A 22,923-nucleotide genomic window follows, 5' to 3' on the forward strand; every position below is an offset into this window, starting at 1 on the left:
TCAATGGGGGTAGGGTTAGGGGTGGGATTTAGGGACACGCCTCCTATTAAAAATTTTATGTTTTCATACAAATTTAATGATATGAATTCATGTATATAAAATAATTACGTTTCCTTGTGAGATCTCAAGCCTGATCAGGGTGAACTGTATCGAATCGTACTGTGCTAAACGGTATCATACCGCTCATTGGAAACAAGGCTTTGTAGTCTGCATTATACACATTATTCCTATCACAAAATACACAAGTAAAAGAGAAAACTTTTATTTACAGCGTGTCCCTTGATTTACCTCGATGGATTCACATCACCAGGTCAGAAAAACTTTCCGAAGTCCATTTTAAAAGTCTACATATAAATAGCCCTAGTCTTGTTTTCCTCCATCATCACACACTAATACGTCTCTTTAATGATGTTTCCGTGAAAACATTCAGGCTTCAGGATGCTGGAAGCTTTCAACATCACTGACAAGACGTACGCAGGCATGAACGGCGTCTCTCTGGAAACCGGCTCCTTCAACAGCTTCATCGCATACAGACTCCATAAGGACGCCTTCATTTCCCAGCCCACAAAGTAGGTCTGACAGCAGAGCATGTGTTTTGGGGTTTTCTGAGCGGATCCCCTATAGACTGTAATGGCAGATGGGGGAAATCGCAATTATTTTAACCATCTTCAGAGGCCTTGCAGTCTATGGTTTCTGCAGTCTATGGTTTTTGCAGTCTATGGTTTCCCCCAAGCTTTTCTTGTTGTTTGTACTGTATGTAGTTGAAGGGAATGAAGTGTCAGATGTTGGAGAAGTTTCCAGTGAACTCATAAAAGATGTCCTCATGATTAAACAGGGGAGGATGAAGCTGACTTCTGCTACGTTTGGGGAGATGTTGGAGTTTTCTTTGGCTTGACTGAAGTGTGAAAGAAAAGTCCAAGCAAAAGCTGCTGCCAACCAGTCGCATTAATGTTTGGAAAAAATGTAGCATTTTCAGTTGCAATAGTGTTTTCAACTTTATTTATTTTTATTGAAAACACTTACATAACAAAACAGAAAAGCTTTTGTTAACTGAAATAAATCTGAATTTATATTTAATATCAGCGATTAATTAATTATATTATTATTAAATGGCATAACATTTTTCTGATTGTATGTATGTATGTATGTATGTGTATATATATATATATATATATATATATATATATATATATATATATATATATATATATATATATATATATATATATATATATATACATATATACATATATATACATTAACATCCAACTGTTTTGGTGCGCACTAGCTTATAGAAATGTTAGCAAAAACCTTTAAAGTGACCTTTAAAACTGAATTTAAAAATATTAAAACTATAAATATATCTAAACAATGTTAAAAATATCAGTGTGGTGATAGTTACAGATTATGACAAAAGTTATTAGTTCATTAAAATACCATAATGTTTTGGAAAGTTCAGATTTTAAGTTTTGAAAGACTGGTGCCATCTTTAAATCTGTTATGCTATGCTAAAGTATAGATTAAGAAGTGTAGCTGAAGCTGGGTGAAAAAGCAGGTCTGATTTATTCGTCTCTAATGATTTGTATTAGTGCGTGGGCAAGCAGCTGTTCAAATGGAAACATTTTGCGCACCAGAGGAGGGAAAAACACTTTCAGTATGTTGCGCTTTCTCAAGGCTGCGAGTCTGTTTGTGTTTTTCTCAGAGGACAGTACTTGAATCTCTTCTGCACTTTCGTAAGCTATGTCTGGTTTCACTGCATCAAAGTTAACCCTCTCAGACTCTGTTCATTTCAATAGACTTTACATGTCAGGTCATGTTTTTGGGGGGGTTCACAACATTTAAAGCTTGCTGTCCATGATATTGGACTTTATTCCATCAAATGGCAGTGAAAAGTAAATAGAAAAATATCCACTAGGGTGAAAGGAAGCACTTTGTTCCAAACACAGAAGTAAACAATGTTTTCAATGGTTTTGTTTACATTTGTTGATATATTTGCCAATATTCCATAGCAGGGGTGTCCAAACTTGGTCTTGGAGGGCAGTCCTGCAGATTTTAGCTCCAACTTGCCTCAACAAATTTCCATGGATGTTTCCAGAAAGCCTAGTAAAATTGATTAGCTAGCTCAGGTGTGTATGATTGGGGTTGGAACTAGACTTTGCAGGACACCGACCCTCCAGGACTGAGTTTGGACACCCCTAGCATAGAGAATCGTTGGATTTACGAATAAGCAGAGCGAGGTTTCGAGAAACACTAAAACAGTTGAAGCAAATGTGTCAAGACTTCGAATCGCATTCAAACTCGTCTCTACAGTGACAAATAGCAAAGTTCCTTTAAGGCAAGTCATTGCACTCGGCAACCATCTTTGGAACGCCCTTCTGGAAACGTCACATTCTCTAAAACTTCATATTTTGAGTCACCAATAAAATGAATCAGCAAGTCTCTCAAGTTTCGGTTCTAAACATTTGAATCCAAAAAAATTAGCATTTTATAAGGGTACATAAGCTAATTCGCATGCATACTCGAAGAGAACAAGATCATGACACCAACCTCATTCATGGCCATGTAACATTATTAATATCCTCTGAAGAACTATCCTCCGATCGCCCTGGTTTTCTAAAGTAATTCCCAACTTGATCTTGATGCTAAATTTCTTCCAAATGACAGTGGCCTCTTGATTTTAAAAAGTAGAGATTTCAAGCTTTATATGGATGTATTTCTGGTCGTTTTCAGGTATTGCTCTGAAATATATTTAACAGAGAAACTGTTGCGTGCATTGACTGATTATAACCCACGTTCTATGATCTATTGGTTAGTGTTCCTGACTGGCATGTAGACATGTTGGGTTTGAATCCAGGGTGAGGCGACTACAATCATTTAAAAATGTGGTGTGTTATTGCTCAGTTCTTGTAATGTGTCTTGTTGTAACACCGGTCTAAGATCCGAATGAATTCCTTGTGAATAAATGTCTTGTTTTATTCATAAAAAATGAATATGATATCAATCCCAGTACTGGGTTGCAGCTGGAAGGGTATCCGCTGTGTAAAATTTTGCTGTGGCGACCAGGGGCGTTGCTAGACATAAAGCTCTACTGGGGCACCCCCCCCTCCCTCCTCAAAAAATAAAAATTATATATATATATATATATATATATATATATATATATATATATATATATATATATATATATATATATATATATATATATATATATATACATAATTTTTTTTAAAATAAATATTTATTATAAATAAAAGTATTGTTGTTATTATACAATTATTATTCTAAATAATCTTAAATGTAACTGAAAAACAATGTTTAGACACAACTGGAGTGATATGCTAAGATCATTTAAGAAATATTTTGCATAAATATTCATTTAATTTGAATGAAATTCTTTAGACAATTCAATAAAATACAAAAAAAGATGTTTTATAGAATTATCTGTTGTCTTAGACATGACACATGGCAGAGAATTAGGTTTATTAGGTGTTAACTCTGACTCCTCTGACTCCTCATCCCTCCTCACCTCCTCATCCCTCCTTTTTGCTTCATACAAAATAATCTATCAGGAGGCATGCTTAGTAAGATCACCATCATATTGTTTAAACTTTAGTTTTGTCGACTAGCTAAACAAAAAAGGCTGTTACGCCGGTTTTACAACGCATGAGCGACGCGTGACAAGCAAGTAGCCTACTTTTTTGGCGCGCATGTTAATTACCGGGACTCGCACCGGCAGAAGAACATCGCGCCCGAGAGGCGTGCGGGTTCTCTACGCAGACGCAGAGATGCGTCAGTTTGCTTTTTAAATACACTGCTTTCTTTCACCAGCGTTGGTTCGGTTGCACATACAGAATAACGTCTTTATTTCGGAATTACCACTCTTAATAAATACACTTGCATACGAAGTAAATCATATCTCAATGCATTTACTGGGGGCACTGGAGATTGTTACTGGGGCACGTGCCCCAGTAAATTGGGTCTAGCGACGCCCCTGGTGGCGACCCCTGATGAATAAAGGGACTAAGCCGAAGGAAAATGAATGAATGAATGAAAAGACATCAAATCAGAATTTCTGTACAAGACGGCAATCAAACTCTTAACTTTCACTATTTGCACAGTAAAAATTGCTGGGTTCCACACAATTCCCACACAATGTTGTTCCAACACAAATCGATTAAGTTAACATAATTTTAAATTTTTTTTTAACATAAAACAGTTAAGTTGTCCCAAAAAAAAACATAAGAATTGCGTTGTTTCAACTCATTTTGATTAAGTAGTTTGAACAAACAGGAAGTCTTTTTCTTTTAGTGTCACTCAACGTGTGAGGTTTTTTTTCCGACCCTGTCAATCAAACGCAGATTCGCCATGTCTTCACACACCTGTAAAATTACCCAAATACTTTGAATCACTTGAGTCACATGCAGAGCAGGAGCAGTGTTTCGAAACATCGGAGGTTCAAGATCTCGACACATCGTCAAAACATCAGGTTCGGGTCAGCCATACTCACTAATAAAAGTCCAAAATTTATTGTAGATTTTGAAGCTTTAAATCAGAGGTCTTCATATCAGAATATGTCTGTCCATTATAATTAATTAAATAGTTTAGATGTTGAAGGGATAGATCAACTAAAAATGAAAATGTACACACTATGTACTCTACCTCAAGTGCTTTAAGTTCAAGTTGTCCCTCCAAAACTTTATGATTTTCGTTTATTCTGATGAACAGAAAATAAGAATTGCAAACCTGTAACCATTGACTTCCATAGAAGAAGAAAGAACTCAATACTCTGGAAGTCAGTCGTTACATGTTTCCAGCTTTCTTTAAAATATCTTCTGTTGTGTTCAACAGAAGAAAGAAGCTCACAAAGGTTTGAAATGAGTAAAGGGTAATCTTTTTTATTTATTTTTTTTGTGGGTGAACTATCTTTTTGAACGTCTCTCCACTAGAATGTACAGTGGATTCTAATGATGTGCAGTCCATAAAACATAAACCTGAAAATTAAGGATAAAGTTATTTTGTAACCTAAAAGGTTTGTAACCTTTGGAAGATACTTAAAATAAAGATCAACAATTTGTATTATTTAATTTTTTATTTCATGTTGTTGTTGTTTTGAAGTATGGCTGTTGTGATGTCCATTGCAATGGACAAAACAAATAATCAATTTAAGATTATTGACATTTGTATTATTTTTATTTGGTCTCATTTATTGAAGCCTTAAGAAACTGTAAAATGTACTCCTGAATTCAGGTCTGAAGGGGTTGTGTGTTGAATCGTTCGTCGTTAGCACACACATAAGCCACAGCCAAATCACCCTTCAGCCCAAGACCGGTAACTCACTGAAGCTAAGCAGGGCTGAGCCTGGTCAGTACCTGGATGGGAGACCACATTGGGAAAACTAGGTTGTTGTTGGAAGTGGTGTTAGTAAGACCAGCAAGGGGCTCTCAACCTGTTGTCTGTGTGAGTCGTAATGCCCCAGTATAGTCAAGTGGACACTATACTTTCAGTGGGTGCTGTCTTTCGGATGAGACGTTAATGGTCCTGACTCTCTGTGGTCGTTCAAAATCCCATGGCACTTCTCGTAAAAAGTAGGAGTGCAACCCTGGTGTCCTGGTCAAATTCCCTCTATCTGCCCTTTACCCATCATGGCCTCCCAATCATCCCCATCTACTGAATTGGCTCTATCACTGTCTCTCCAACCAATACATAGTGTGTGGTGAGCGCACTGGTTTCGTTGTCCTGTGGCCGCCGTTGCATCATCCAAGTGGATGCTGCACACTGGTGGTGGTGTGGAGAGGACCCACCCTCCCATCCTTTCTTTGAGTGTATGGCCATACATAATAAATAAGCTACATAAATACACATCACATTACACGTGCTAAATTCCCACATAACCCATCATGTACAGGTCATATTTTGCATTGTCACATGATTTGACTGCGGGATGCCTGATAACATTCTGTGCAATAATAAATGTTGTTTTATTTCAAAGGGAAATCCATCCAGATGGTCTTCCTCCATCCTACACCCTCATCCTCCTCTTCCGTCTGCTCCCGGACACCGGCAAGGATGCGTTTGATTTATGGCAGATCTCAGATAAGAACAACAACCCTGAGGTCGGGCTCACCATTGACCGTAAGCCAATTTTTATCTTCCCTGTCTAATATATATGTGTGTGTGTTTGTGTGTGTGTGTGTGTGCAGTCCGTCTGCTAAATCTTACTCAGAAACAGAAACGCTCTTAATGGGTTCCAGGTTTGCAGTGATTTATGGGCGTAATTGCTGAGAAACGCATAATCAAGCATTTTCGAGCATCAAGTTCAAATGAGCGTGGAAATTCTTTGTTGTTTTGTTGTTTTTGTGTCATTTTTGCCCGGGTGCAGACCATCTGTACGAGTGTGTTTTGTTTTTCAGCCTCCAGTAGAGTCATCTCCTTCTACAATAAAGACACCAGAGGGGAAATTCAGAAAGTCTCCTTTGATAACGAGCACGTGAAGAAGATTTTCCATGGCAGTTTCCACAAGGTAAAGGAATTTTACTTACTTCAGTTGACTATAAATGTAAAAGGGAACACTCTCAGAACGTTTCCTAACATTTCTTAAAAGATGTGTAAAAGCTGGTAACGTTATTAAAGGGGACCTATTATGCAAAAAGCACTTTTATAAGGGGTTTAAATATGGTTGTGTGGCAACAGTCTGTAAATATAACCAGCTTCTAATGGTAAAACGTATCGTTTTTTTTAATCATGCTTGATTGAAACAGTCTGCAGAAACACTTTGATTGACATTCTGCTTTTTGTATGTGTCATTAGAGGGGGAAAGCCCCGCCCATTTATAGACCATCTCTCCCTCATTAGCATAGGACGTTAGTCTTGTTTTTGAATCTGCCACTATGCTGACACATAGAATGCTCCACCTTCTTTTGAAAAGAGCACAATCTCATTTGAATTTAAAGCGACGGTCACCAAAATGGCACAATTTGTATCAAAGCCCAAAAGGGGCAGTTTCAGAGAGTTATAAAATATTATTTGTTTAATATTTCGAGCTGAAACTTCACATACTCACTCTAGGGACATCAGACTTTATATCTTGTAAAAAGGGGCATAGTAGGTCCGATTTAAATTAGAAAAAGAATCTAAGAGCAACATTCTTGGGACAGTTTTTGGAAGTTAGTTGCTCTTGATCAATGTTCTCATAGTTTCAACCCAGGCTCATTCTGAGAACGTAGTCCCGGGGACGTTTCTGGAGACCGCGAAATACGTAGCCGGGGGTACGTACGGCTGCATTTCATTTTTTTAAGCGAACGCTGCGGGGCGGTGTGACGCCGTTCCCTTCGGCGCTTGCCGGCCAGCCAGCCGGCCGCTCGCCTCCGTGTGGAGGACTTTCCGGCTGCAACCAGTTTGTCCGGTTAGCTCTTCGTGTACTCTGGCGGACTCGAGGCGCAGAGAGGGGCTGACCACGATGACGACGACCGGGTTCGAGTCCGGGGAAGAGCGGTTCCAGAAATCAGGCAAAACAAAAACAAAATCCAAAAAATGAAGCGAACAAGTTCATCACAGGGTGAGAATGTGGTCAAAATCCGAAAACGTGGTAAAAATCAGACGAGGGCTTTTCTTTTTCGGGACGGCTTTTGTGAATCGGTCGCACGGTCAATCATTCTGTCATCCAGGCAGACAGGCGGAAGGTCGTTCGACAGCGGCCTCTAGCAGGTTTACGCGAGAACGGCGCGGGAAACAGCGCGCACAGCGGCCTCTCACGGACTCGCGAAAAGAAAAACTGCAAAAATACGTACCTCCCGGGACGTATATCGCGGTCTCCAGAAACGTCCCCAGGACTACGTTCTCAGAATGAGCCTGGGTTGCATAGTTTTGATAGAAAAACATTCTTAGAACATTAATATAGTGTAAATGGAATGTTCCAATAATGTTCTTAGGACATTATAATAACCTGAGACTGGTAGTGCTTTAAATAACATTTATTATGTAGGCGCTAATAACCTAGTGGTTAAGTGCTCTGACATATAGCACTGCTTACAGCGACCCGAGTTTGAGTCCCAGCTCAAGGTCCTTTGGCAATCCTGTTCTCCTCTCTCTGCTCCCCACACTTTATGATCTGAACTTTACTACACAATAGAGGTGAAAAAAACCTAATAAATAAATAAATAATGTTATTATAATCCAGGAACTTTGAATCACCTTAACTGTCAGTGAATATGTTCACAATAATATACTTATATTCTGCTTTGTATGTATCTGCTTGTCTGTAACGGCGCTGTTTTTGACTTTTTTTACTGTTTGGTGTATATATAGGTTAGTATATGTTTCATTAACGGGTTTCGTTTGTCAGCATTGCATTATTTAATATTTGACACCATCTTGTGACTGAATAATGCGGAGGTTAGTATATACTCAAGCAGCTGTTTTTGTTTCTGTCAGCTTTGCATGCTTGACTGTTTGGCGCCATCTTGTGTCTGAGTAATATGAAGGTCAGTGTATACTCCATCAGCTGCTTTCGTTTCTATTAGCTTTGCGTTTTTGACTGCCTCCATCTTGTGTCTGAATAATGTGAAGGTCAGTGTATACTCGATCAGCTGCTTTCGTTTCTATTAGCTTTGCATTTTTGACTGTTTGCCGCAATCTTGTGTCTGAATAATGTGCAGGTTAGTGTATACTCCATCAGCTGCTTTCGTTTCTATTAGCTTTGCGTTTTTGACTGCCTCCATCTCGTGTCTGAATAATGCACAGCTTAGTGTATACTCCATCAGCTAGTTTCATTTCTGTCAGCTTTGCATTGTTGACTGTTTGCCGCCATCTTGTGTCTGAATAACATGCAGGTTAGTGTGTACTCCATCAGCCGTTTTAGTTTTTGTCAGTTTTGTGTTTAAATAAAAAATGTATATACCTTAGAGCAATGCTTTGTATCTAACTTTCATGTTTTGTGGCTAGTAGCCTTAGATGTAATAAGCAGGATAAATTAGATCCAGTACTTGAAGAATAAACCCCTCAGTCTTACACAACAGTTCTCTGCTTTGCGTCAGCATGGCGATAAGCCTGTCAGCCTATATTCTGCGATAACAACTTCCTGGATGTATCCCTAACTCAATGTCTTATGAATATGAATGGGTTGATGGATTTGAACTCGCAGTGTCCTTTTTTAAACACCGCCAAATACAGCATACTAAGAATGTTGAGGGATTTCTCTGGATGGATATTAGTCCCTGTTAAGTAGTAAAGTTTGTTTGGTAGAGTGTAACGATTTTGGAAGAAATGCTTTGTGTTATAGCTCTTGGCTGATAAATTCAGTTTCCAACCAAAGACACGGTTTCGCTGCTTGGAGCTCAATGAAAGATTTGTCACTGTTGATTTTTGCCTTGTGCTTTAAATCGAGACGTTTAACAGCCCATATGGTGCACACAGAGCTTTAGCTCGTTCACCCGCCAGCCATTATTACAAGTTAGTTCACAGTCATAGTTTTGTGCAACAGCAGATTGGGGTTCGTGAAAGCTGAGGACCATCAATCATTACTATTGAAGATGTTGTAAAAGTGGACGGTAATGATGTTGTTTTTGTATAAAGGGGTTTGCTTTCTCAGAGGTTGGTTTAGGCGCACGCTGAGTCTCTTTAAACCTGAACATGTCATCATTCTGTCATGTTTGTCCCAAATGACCGCTGGCATAGTTGAATTGCTAATGTAAAAACCGGCTGAGTAGCAGGAGATTGTAAATTATGCTAGCTGGGATTTGGTCTAGTAAGAGCATCGCTGGCTAATCAGATTTCAAGATGTGCTAATTTTATGACCACTCATGAAAGATTTGCCCAGTCTGCATGGGACACTTGAAAGTACATCATCTTGAGCCTCAAGACATCCAGAAATAAGACATAATGAAAATGTTTTAAATAATGATATTTTAACCAAAAAAATAATAGTTATACTTTGGCTTAAAAACAGTTTTTAACATTTAAAGAAACGTCAACAATAGTTTTTATAGCTTACTGACAACATCAGGGAAATATTCTTAGAACATTAATGTAATGTGGATGGAATGCTCTAATGTTTTAAAAAATATTTTGAGAGGGTGGGCGTCCACCGCTTAATGCCTGAATAGTTGGCGGTTCATTCCACTGTGATGACCCCTGATTAATCTGGGACTAAGCTGAAGGATAGGGAATGAGGATAACATTCTGAGAACATTAATATAATGAGACTAAAACATTATAAAAACATTTTGACTAACGTTATTTCAACCAATCTAAAAAGCTGAATATTTTGACCTTTCTAAGAGCTTTCCACAACAACATTGTCATTAGAATGTCAGGGAAACGTTCTTGGAACATTACAATAATGTGGATGGAATGGTTTAACACTGTTCTAAATAGCATTCTGGGAACATTAATATAATATCAGACTGAAACATTATGAAGACATGTTGAATAACATTATTATAACCAAAAAATAACGTTAATACATAGCATGTTTAAAAGAAATCCGGTTTTAAACTAAGAACATTGAAAAATGGCTTAATTAGAAACGTTAAAGGAATGTTTTTAAAATGTATTGTTTAAAAACGTATAAGCTGTTTGTTTGGATACATGTAGGGTGGGCATCCACCGCTTAATGCCTGAATAGTTGGCGGTTCATTCCACTGTGATGACCCCTGATTAATCTGGGACTAAGCTGAAGGATAGGGAATGAGGATAACATTCTGAGAACATTAATATAATGAGACTAAAACATTATAAAAACATTTTGACTAACGTTATTTCAACCAATCTAAAAAGCAGAATATTATGAACTTTCTAAGAGCTTTTCACAACAACATTGTCATTAGAATGTTAGGAAAACGTTCTTGGAACATTACAATAATGTGGATGGAATGGTTTAACACTGTTCTAAATAGCATTCTGGGAACATTAATATAATATCAGACTGAAACATTATGAAGACATGTTGAATAACATTATTATAACCAAAAAATAACGTTAATACATAGCATGTTTAAAAGAAATCCGGTTTTAAACTAAGAACATTAAAAAATGGCTTAATTAGAAACGTTAAAGGAATGTTTTTAAAATGTATTGTTTAAAGACGTATAAGCTGTTTGTTTGGATGCATATAGGGTGGGCATCCACCGCTTAATGCCTGAATAGTTGGCGGTTCATTCCACTGTGATGACCCCTGAATAATCTGGGACTAAGCTGAAGGATAGGGATTGAGGATAGCATTCTGAGAACATTAATATAACATGAGACTAAAACGTTATAAAAACATTTTGACTAACGTTATTTCAACCAATCTAAAAAGCTGAATATTATGAACTTTCTAAGAGCTTTCCACAACAACATTGTCATTAGAATGTTAGGAAAACGTTCTTGGAACATTACTATAATGTGAATGGAATGGTTTAATACTGTTCTAAATAGCATTCTGGGAACATAATATAATATCAGACTGAAACATTATGAAGACATGAAGAATAACATTATTATAACCAAAAAATAACGTTACTATAATGTTGGAACATTACTATAATGTGGATGGAATGGTTTAATAATGTTCTAAATAGCATTCTGGGAACATTAATATAATATCAGACTGAAACATTATGAAGACATGAAGAATAACATTATTATAACCAAAAAATAACGTTACTATAATGTTGGAACATTACTATAATGTGGATGGAATGGTTTAATAATGTTCTAAATAGCATTCTGGGAACATTAATATAACATGAGACTAAAACATTCTAAAAACATTTTGACTAACGTTATTTCAACCAATCTAAAAAGCAGAATATTATGAACTTTCTAAGAGCTTTCCACAACAACATTGTCATTAGAATGTCAGGGAAACGTTCTTGGAACATTACTATAATGTGGATGGAATGGTTTAATAATGTTCTAAATAGCATTCTGGGAACATAATATAATATCAGACTGAAACATTATGAAGACATGTTGAATAACATTATTATAACCAAAAAATAACGTTAATACATAGTTTAAAACCGGATTTCTTTTAAACATGCTAAGAACATTAAAAAATGGCTTAATTACAAACGTTAAAGGAACGTTTTTAAAATGTATATGTAAAATTGTTTACTTTGGGCTTTAGGATTTTAATTTCAGAAATTAAAAGAAAAATGTTGCTCAGGAGAAAAGCCTGTTTCCACACAGTTGTCAATGATGTGATATTAATAATTATCAGCGAATTTGAAGACCAGTGAAGTATTTTATGTGCAATTTTGGAACACCTTTATTTTAAGGTACACTTTTCGCTATTAATATTCTATTAACTATGACTTTTGCCTCAAAAACTCATAATGTCTTGCATATTTAAAGTTTTTAAGGTAGTCGTTGGGTTTAGGTATTAGGTAGAATATAATCATGCAGAAGATGTACTTTTAAGGTATTAATAACAGCCAATATCTTAGTAATAGGTAGGTATTTAGTCAGTAGTTAATACTTAAACTAAAGTGTTACCGTATTTCTACAGTATAGAAATGTAGTTTAGTAATTGAGTCATCAGTAATAATAATGACATGAGAATACACACAAAAAAAGAAAGAAAAAGAAACTGAATTGGTTGTGATTGTTTGCATGAGGCTTACCCATAGACATAATTGCAGTGACTTCATCAACAATGTGATGTCATGTAGTCTGGATTGTGATAATGAGAGGCGGTTTGTGGTCCAGGGTTGATGCTGAACTGCACTGCTTTGCTCTGTTTCCTACTGCATGTTCAGCAGCCGCTGGCAGACCGTAGACTGAGCACAGATCAACAATGCTGAGCGAGGACGGTGATTAACTGACCGCTCTGGCCACCAAATGACAGACTGGGGACATGAAAAGGAAACCTTGGGGTTTTAGGAAACCTTTAGAAAGTTGAGAAAGTTATTTAAAATTGAAAGCTTCTCTCAGTTATGCTTAAGGTGAATTCACAGTAATCCTGTTAGCTATTACTCTTTTATTATTGTTATAATTCTATGAATATCCACACATGAATTATAACAGAACACAGAAGTAATCTAAGCAGTTTTCCATTGCATGATGTGGTGCAGTTTGGTTTGGTACGGCTCACTTTTGAGGATTTCCCCACTGGACTCCATACCTTGTACCTGATTATTTTTTAGTACCACTTTGGATGGGTTTCTAAGTGAGCTGAACAATAACCAACACACGCCAGATACACACTGCTGATCTCTGACTGACTAGCTTTGTTGTATTTGTGATATGTGGACCAAACCCGCTATATTTACGTAGTCAGCTGCAGACACTGCTGTATTAAAGGACTTTGCACATCAAGTGCAAAATTTTCGAATGCGTTTTTTCATATTTGTTATGCTAAAAATTCATCAGTCCGATGCAAAAATGCACTCAGTGTGCAAAGACCTTCCCTGTACATTCATGAAGAGACCGATATGTGAACCCAGACCACAAAACCAGTCATAAGTGTACATTTTTGGAAAGTGAAATTTAGGCATCAACTGAAAGCTCAATAGATAAACTTTTTTTTGGGCTTAGACCAATTTTTTGGCCAACATCTGACTATCCTGAGGGTGCAAGAAAATCTAAATACTGAGCAAATTGCTTTTAAAGTTGTCCAAATTAAGTATAAAATGGAAATACATGGAATTTACACTATTGATTTCGCAACTAATCCTTTATAGACACTAAATTTAATACAAATATTTCACCAGGAACATATTATATACTTGACCTTTCACAGTTTATTCAATTAAATTCAATTCAATTCACCTTTATTTGTATAGCGCTTATACAATGTAGATTGTGTCAAAGCAGCTTCACATAAAAGGTCACAGTAAATAGGAACAGTGTAGTTCAGTTTGTAGTGTTTAAGTTCAGTTCAGTTGAGCTCAGTTCAGTGTGGTTTAATAATCACTACTGAGAGTCCAAATACTGAAGAGCAAATCCAACGATGCGCAGCTCTATAGATCCCGAACCATGGAAGCCAGTGGCGACAGCGGAGAGGGAAAAAACTTCACTAATGGCGGAAGTGAAGAAAAAAAACCTTGAGAGAAACCAGGCTCAGTTGGGCACGATCAGTTTAATTTCTCCGCTGGCCAAACGTCTTGTGCAGAGCTGCAGTCTCAGTGGCGGAGGCTGGAAGCTGGCCTCAGCAAAGACTCGTCTGTCTCTGGAGCGTCACAGGAATCAGTCTCATGTTCTCCACTCTTCCATGACCACCACAGTAGCTGCTCAGGATTCGGCCTGGTCCAGGATATAAAAAACCTTGGGATCATCTCGTCGTTGGTCTTGGATCGAATCAGTGACTCTGCATAGTCTGAGGGCCTCGGGAAGAGTATCCCCAGGTGGAAATGGAGAATAAAGAAAATAATTAGCGTAGCTGCTGTTCATAGTGTATATCAACAAGATGCATAACCTGTGTGGAAGCCCGCTAAGTGGTGCACTAAGTGTATGCTTTACTGAACAGATAGGTCTTTAATCTAGTTTTGAATTGGGAGAGTGTGCCTGAGCCTCGGACGTTATCAGGAAGGCTATTCCAGAGTTTAGGAGCTATAAATGAGAAGGCTCGACCTCCTTTACTCGACTTTGCTTTGCTAGAAATAGTTTATCTAATTCTTTCAGTAATAGATGACTTTATGATCTGAAGTCACATCTGATTTTAAACGGTCCACAAAACTCTTCTGTCTCTGGTTAGCTGAACTTACTATTTTAGCCATTTGGGTACTTTTGTGACTGAACTTTGAAGCATTTTCCCACTCAGCCTGCTCAAATTCAAAATCCGTAACTTAAAATCTTTGCATTCTTCCATGGCAAAACATAAACAAGTCATAATGGTCCAAATGTTGATTAAATTTGTCAACATCCAGGCCAACCTCCATCTCTGAACATTCAGTATCTTCCTCCAAATGATTTGCAAAAATCAAATTTACTTGAATTGCGAATTTATTGCTGTCATTAGCGTTTAAATTTCGCAAATACGCTACCTTGAAATCCGCAGATTGTTTATTTTGTATATGTGAAGAATTCACCAGCCAATCACAGGTGCTGTAACTGGAGGAAACCAGTTTTGTTGATGAGAGACGGGTTTGTTTTAAGGCTCTCTATTGTCTTACTGCTGTAATGAGCTAGTGGCAAATAGATGGTCCTGAAAGGGTAAATCCTAAGCGTTTATGTCAAACTTGAGTGGGTATTTCCCAAAGAGCAGGCAGCAAAGAGCAAAGTTGTTGGCTTCTTTCATGACATTTTCGATTGCGATTTTGTTGCATCCATGTATACTTTAAAAAAATCGACATAATTATTTTATATTGTCCCAACACAAATTGATTAGGCTAACTTTAACAGATTTAACAAATTTAAGTGGATTGAACGTAAAATATTAAGTTGTCCCAAAGGAATCTTAATAATCGTGTTGTTTCACCTCAATTTTAAATAAGTAGTTAGGACAAGCAGCAACAAAAAAAGTTGAGTGTACAAGAATGTATTTTGAAATGTTTACAGTAGGAAATATCGTAAATATGTGAATGGAACCCTAATCTTTACATAATTTACTTCATTTACTTTGAAAAGAAAGAAAAATGTATTAACATCGAAAGAAAATGGACAGTTTTGCCCCCAGCATACATGATTACTGATACATACATTTTGGCTTTTGCTGTAAATATAGCCACGCACCTTTAATCTGGATTTGTGGTCTTGATTCTTTCTTAAAATGAATAAGTTTAGGACATACACCACTATTTCCCCCACTATCAATAAATGATTTGAACACAACCCAAACCATACGCATTAAACTATACAGTACATGTACATAGAAACTAATATGGCTTCATGTGTTGAGAAGAGGTACCCTATTATTTTTCATTTCTTTAAGTGTCTCATGTGGTGAATCTCATGAAGCCTGTCAAGGCAGTTAACTAAAATAATGTCAAGTAAAATAAAAATGAAAGAAATAAATAAAAAATCTTATATGCTGTTGCCAGTTCAGATGAATGTTGACTTTTTTGGTGGACTACAGATTTGTATCAGTTAATTTCTTTGTAATAACAACCTTAAAGCCTTTATTATTGGAATTAAGCTATTAGCGTCGACAAAAGTGCTTAACATGAGTGCCAAGAAAAGTGAAAACGGCTATTAAAGGATTGTTCGGTCAACCACACAATGCCACACAGAACACTGGCTCTTTCTTCATCTCATTTCCTTCCCTTTATAAAGACCCCCTAATTATGAATCTAGTTCCCAAAATAAATCCATCAGTGCAAGCTTTCCGTCATGTGAACAGATTTGAAGCAGATCTCACATGAAGTTTACTATAGACTGAACTCATATTTGGAACACAGCATCATTGGAAATATGTGCCTACATTTTTTTATGAAACTGCAAAAATGTGCCTAAATAAACTTAAATTAAAGGCAATTTCTAGATAAATGAGCGCTAAGGGGGCAGTATGACGGCAATAACGCTCCTTTTCACACTAATGATATTTATAGGGACATATTATTGACAAATAAAGGATTTTTTCATGCAATTCTTTGCACAACACTAAATAAGTACCACAGAACAGCTTAACTGCATCTATGATTTTTATTGGAATATGTTTGCCTTACCTATCTATCTCCTTATGGACAACTTTTCTGGCATGGTCCGTTTGTAACAAGTTGCGTGTTATTTTTCTTGCTTTTAACAGACAAAAACAAGGTAAAATAAAGGTAAAACTGTTGTCGTAGTGCAGTTTTCTCTTACTTTTAAAAAACAGTATTGGTTGGGTTTAGGGAAGGGTTTAGGTCAGTGGACCTTAAGTATGTGGACAATAAGTATGTGTATCTAAAATTGACAACAAAATGTACCCTAAGTAATGTTTTTTAGCAAATATGTAAACGGCATGCTCTAGTGTATTTGTCATCTGAAACGTACAACAAAACGTACAAAAATGTAAACGGCACACTTTAGTGGATTTGGCATGTAAAACATACAAAAAACATACCCTAGGTAATGTATTTCAGATTCGCAAAAATGTAAACGGCACACTCTTGTGGATTTGGCATGTAAAACATACAACAAAACATACCCTAGGTAATGTATTTCAGATTCGCAAAAATGTAAACGGCACACTCTTGTGGATTTGGCATGTAAAACATACAAAAAACATACCCTAGGTAATGTATTTCAGATTCGCAAAAATGTAAACGGCACGCTCTAGTGTATTTGTCATCTGTAATGTTGTAATGTAAAGCGGACGCTGACAAAGGGGTGCGGATCCAAACGCAGGTTTATTTAGCAGAATGGTCAGGCAAGCAACAGTCAACACAGGGCCAAACCGATGTATGCAGGCAAATCCAGATTTGTAGTCAAAATAACAGGAGAGTGGTCAGAAGGCAGGTAGCAGACAAGGTAAAACAAATAAAACAAATCAAGGTTAAAAAACACGCAAGGCAAAGGAAGGAAAACGCGTAATGTTCAACAAGACTCAGCAACTTCTGTGTGTTTGTGTGCTGACTTTATAGTCCATGTAATCAGTTCCTGAGCGGCTTCAGCTGTGTGTTTGCAATCAGACAGGATCTAGGGCAGGTGTGTGAGAGGTGCATGACAGGATCTTGTAGTTCTTTTGCTGGCAGATTTGTAGTTCTCCAATGATCTGCATGGGCTAGATCGCTGGTGACTGACAAACGTACAACAAAACATACCCTAATGTATTTCAGATTAGCAAAAATTTAAATGGCACCCTCTAGTGTGTTTGTCATCTGAAATGTACAACAAAACGTACCCTTAGTAATGTATTTGAGATTCACAAAAATGTAAACAGCACGCTCTAGTGGATTTGTCATCTGAAATGTACAACAAAACATACTCTAGGTCAGGGTTGTCAAACTCAATTCCTGGAGGGCCGCAGCCCTGCACAGTTAATTCAAGCCCTGCTTCAACACACTTACCTGTATAGGTTTTAAACAAGACTCAAATGCTTAATTAGTTTGATCTGCTTTAATTAGGGTTGTTTAATTGGGTGTCATCAGTCGTACCAAGCAGAGAGTACAAAATCATTTGTGTCTTTGTACAGTTTTACAGCCAACTGTGTGCTAGTTTCAAGTGCCAAGCTTGTACACAGAAACTAATAACCACGCACACTGAATTAACTTTGACTGAGGCACCGGATGCGCCGCTCGAAGCTGCGACACGGCACACCAGACACTCTCTGTGGCGCGGCAGAAACATAAAGTGTCCCGAATCGTCGCGCCACGCATTTTTGAATTCTAAACATAGGTTTCTGCAGCGGTCCGCGGCGCCCAGCCATCGACTTGAGTGTACCCTGATAGAAACCGATGTTTAGAATTCTAAAACGCATGCTAGTTAAGATCACAGGGAGCTTCTGGGATCGCGAGAAATGCAAACGGCTGAAGTATGAGGTAGACTCAATGAGAAGTACACATGTTTGCAAACCTACCTAAAGATACAACCAATAATTCCGATTAGAGCGATAATGTGGAGAATATTGATCTTGTGTTGAGCCCAATGAGCCTTGCATCTAAAAATAGAGCTAGGGTGTTCCTTTAGTGATATCGCTTCGACTCACGCTGAAAATGGCGGACGTGAATCAACAAACTGAGGATATGATGACACGCCTGTCAATCAATATTGGTGGGCGGGGGGACCGCACTCCTACGTCAAGTAGCGGTCGGTTTGAAAACCGCTCCAATTGGTCCACTGTTTTTTATGTTGTTAAATTGAAAAAAAAAGCACTGGGTGTGCTTATATCACCCCAATATGATGGTCTATACACCATACATGCACATATGTCTGTCCAAACTTTTTACCATAGGTGCCCTTTAACAACAGTAGCCAGAAGAGGGAGGATTGCTAAAATGCAGCTGAACAAAGAAGCATCTCTACATACTCTATGCTTTTAAAATTAAAACATATTGTATTCAGTTTCATTTGGATAAACTTCTGAAGCATTCAATTCAAAGCCAGAACTTCAGACCCCTTGCGGGAAGCCAAATGCAGGTTGCCAGAGCTGTTGACAGTATTGTGGCAAGAAATACGAGCTTGCCTTTAGACTGCTGATCTGGATGAATATCAGATGCATGAACCGGTCCGACTTTTTGACTGAAGGAGCTCAGAATGGGGAATGAGCGCATTAGACGGTCAGCCGCAGAATGACATAATAGCGACGTGCGGTGATGCTACATAAAGAAAACGCTGTGTTCCCCCCTGAAAAAGGATGGAAAAAGCATTTTGGTGGTTGCATCGTCATGTAGAGCCTCATAGTGCACTCAAAGGGGAAATTACAGTTGGTAAACCAGTTAATATTATCTGCTGACATGAAGATTTGTGTTTTGTGTTCAACAAGCGGCAGGTCTTCACATAATGAACTAATTAAACTCATTATAGTTGGACAGCAACTGTTATTGGAAGAGTTGAGAGCGAAACTCTAAACATAGTTTACGGGCCGTGGGGTTCGTCTTGTCATGGGAAAATGGTTTTGGAAAGGATGACTTTTGTGTGTTTTTCGTCAACCGTGCAGTTTTGTGAATCTCATTCGTTAAGATTGACGAACAATGTCCATGTCTAGAGAGTAGACAGATGCCGATATTCAATGTATCCCCATAACGAACATGCACAGTATTGATATTGTGGTCGCATCAAAATACCGTGATTAACTACTTATTATTTAAACTTTTAGAGTGCTTTTTAAGAATATTTCAGATTGTGGTTCATCACAGCACCAAATGCTTCAAGACTTTTATTTTGAAACATTTCACATGTTAATCTGTCTTACGATGTTCGAAATTCTGTGACGATTTATAGTCAAAATTAAAATTAAAAATTAAAAAGTCAATTCTGTGACTTTTGTTCGTTAATTCTGTGCAGCAACGTTGTATTTAACATCAGTTAATATAACTAAAGTCAATGGAATTAAAACTACAAATGCATTTACTAATCTTTATTAATCTTAGAATTGATAAATTTGTTTATGGCTAAAAATGCATTCAAATCAAATGTCGTAATTGTTTTATTAAGTAGAGTTAATAATAGTGTTGTAAAAAGATTAATCACATGCAAAATAAAAGCTTGTATTTACATAATATATGTGTACTGTGCATAATTGTATGTATGTATGTATGTTATGTATGTATGTATGTGTATATATATGTATGTGTATATATGTATATGTATATATATATATGTATATGTATATATGTATATGTATATATATGTATATGTATATGTATATGTATATATGTATATATATATGTATGTATGTATGTATGTGTATATATATAAATATATATATATATGTATGTATGTATGTATGTATGTATATGTAAATATGTATATATATATATATATATATGTACATACATGTTTATATTTAAGAAAATGTTTATATTTAAAATAAAATATTTATATTTATTACTAATTATATATAAATATATATAATTTATATGTAAATATTTTGGTTATTCATGTATTTTTAATTTACATATTCTCAATATTTATAAACAGAACACACATTAACTAAATACAAACTTTTATTTTGGATGCAATTAATTGTTTGACAGCATTAGTTAATAAATCACAATAATTATTATTCAGTTGTTTTTTAAGTAACTTTAACAACAGTATTTCTATTTGTTGATTTTATTGCATTATCTAATGTTTACCAGTGAGACTTTATTGTAAACCGTCTTCTGTTGTACGTTGTAATCCTTTTGATTTAATTTTAAATAAAAGATGTAGTTATTTTTAATTAAATATATATGTTTAAATAAAATAAATCAATACATAATTATTTGGCCAATTATACCTGTTCTGCAGCTTCCACTGTAAAAAGCTTTTACTTTGCTTTGCTCATTCATTTTCCTTTCGGGTTAGTGCCTTTATTAATCTGAGGTCGCCACAGTGGAATGAACCGCTAACTTATCCAGCATTTGTTTTATGCAGCGGATGCCCTTCCAGCTGCAACCCATCACTGGGAAACACATACACACTTATTCACACACGCATACACTACGGACAATTTAGCCTACCCAATTCACCTGTACAGCATGTCTTTGGACTGTGGGGGAAACCCATTGTCTTAAAAATAATTAAGTAAACAAATTATGTGCATAATCATAAAAAAAATTGTGTTAACTTAAACGTTCCAAGTCGTATTTACTCACGTTTTAAAGTAAATTTAACTTGTTGCTTTTAAGGGAGAGTGTGTACTTACCTTTTCAAAGTAAAGTATCTAACTGCTATTTACAATAATACAATATATCGGGAAAATGCTTCAGCAAAGAAAATGTGAAACCTGCAGAAGCCTACTAGAGAATAATGATTGAACTTCTTGTTGGATTGCATTATTAAGGTATTTGAATGAATGTGTTTTATTTTTGCAGCTTCACATTTCTATTTCGCCGAAAAATGTCAAACTCAACATCGACTGCCAAGAGGTGGCTGAGAAACAGATCAAAGCAGCCAACAACGTCTCCACAGATGGCTACGAAGTCCTTGGAAAAATGACAAAGTCTGGCAGTTCAAAGAAGCAGTCGGCCACAGTAAGTAGAGATCGATCATTCCCTTCAATACAGAAACGATTTAAACACGCACTACACTATTAATCCCATGAATCAACCCTGCCATTCCCTTTGTCCCTTCATACTCAATCAAGCGTGTTTCCTCCCACCCGTTCATGCCTGGACGGATTCGATTCTGTCTGTAGTGCTTTTCACTCTTGTAAATGTGGGCATGTTTTTTTGTATTTCCAAGTCCCGCCGCTCAATGCGAGCCATCTGTAACATCCGTTTGTGTTCACGATCCTTTTTTTTCTTTTCTTTCTCAGTTCCAGCTCCAGATGTTTGATATTGTCTGCAGTTTGGGCTGGACGAGTCGAGACAAATGTTGTGATATTCCAGCAATGGTAAGTAGGGATTGTACATAAATATCATCTTAGGCCCTGTTCACACCTGGTATTAAGATGTGTTATCGGCGATCTGATCACAAGTGCACAAAAGAGACACATTACCGTCCATACCTGTAGTTTAACCCAGATAGCATACGAATGTGGGCCACTTTAGGCAGTTATGCGGCACTGATGGTCGTCCCTTGGCCCAGACGAAATGAATGTGAGCCTGAAGTGGCCCACCTGTACAATGGAAAAAGGGGGCCAAAGATTCCAATTCATATATGGGGCATTTAAGGCAAAGATTTGGCACTTATTGCAAAATGTAATCTGAATGTGAGACTAATGTAGCCCATGTGGAAAATAATAAATTTGGCCCAAATGACGGAGGACAAATGTGGGCCACAAAAATTTGACATAGTCATTTAAGAGTAATCTGGGTCTAGACCCAAAGTGGCTCACATGTGTAGGTGCAAATGTGGCCCATTTGTCCTACGACATATGTGGGCCACTTTTGGCAAATATTTGACACAGTAAGCTCTGGCTAATGAGACTGTGAGCCTAACGTGACCCAGAGAAAATATGCCAAATGTGGCCCAGTTATCCTAAAACAAATGTGGGCCACTTTTGGCAAATATTTGGCACAGTAAACTCTGGTTAATGTGGCTGTTAGCCTATAGTGGCCCAGAGAAGATATGGCAAATGTGGCCCAGTTATCCTAAAACAAATGTGGGCCACTTTTGGCAAATATTCGGCACAGTAAGCTCTGGCTAATGTGGCTTTGAGCCTAAAGTGGCCCAGAGAAGATGTGACAAATGTGGCCTAGTTATCTTAAAACATATGTGGGCCACTTTTGGCAAATATTCGACACAGTAAACTCTGGTTAATGTGGCTGTGAGCCTAATGTGGCCCAGAGAAAATATGCCAAATGTGGCCCAGTTATTTTAAAACATATGTGGGCCACTTTTGGCAAATATTCGGCACAGTAAACTCTGGTTAATGTGGCTGTTAGTCAATAGTGGCCCAGAGAAGATGTGGCAAATGTGGCCCAGTTATCCTAA

The 22,923-nt window shown here is 37.1% G+C and overlaps 1 protein-coding gene across 5 annotated transcripts in view; it reads left to right on the forward strand.

Annotated features, from left to right (window-relative positions):
- Positions 1-22,923, forward strand: part of col12a1a (collagen, type XII, alpha 1a) — a 175,772-nt gene that overhangs the window by 125,976 nt on the left and 26,873 nt on the right. For all 5 annotated transcript variants that reach the window (XM_056477770.1, XM_056477771.1, XM_056477774.1 and 2 more), the window contains 6 exons: positions 272-310; positions 431-569; positions 5,990-6,132; positions 6,411-6,520; positions 21,360-21,518; positions 21,803-21,880. In XM_056477770.1, the coding sequence (XP_056333745.1) occupies positions 272-310; positions 431-569; positions 5,990-6,132; positions 6,411-6,520; positions 21,360-21,518; positions 21,803-21,880 (668 nt within the window). The remainder of the gene's footprint in view (positions 1-271; positions 311-430; positions 570-5,989; positions 6,133-6,410; positions 6,521-21,359; positions 21,519-21,802; positions 21,881-22,923) is intronic.

Source organism: Danio aesculapii, chromosome 17, assembly GCF_903798145.1.
Source record: "Danio aesculapii chromosome 17, fDanAes4.1, whole genome shotgun sequence".
In the NCBI taxonomy this organism is placed as follows: domain Eukaryota; kingdom Metazoa; phylum Chordata; class Actinopteri; order Cypriniformes; family Danionidae; genus Danio; species Danio aesculapii.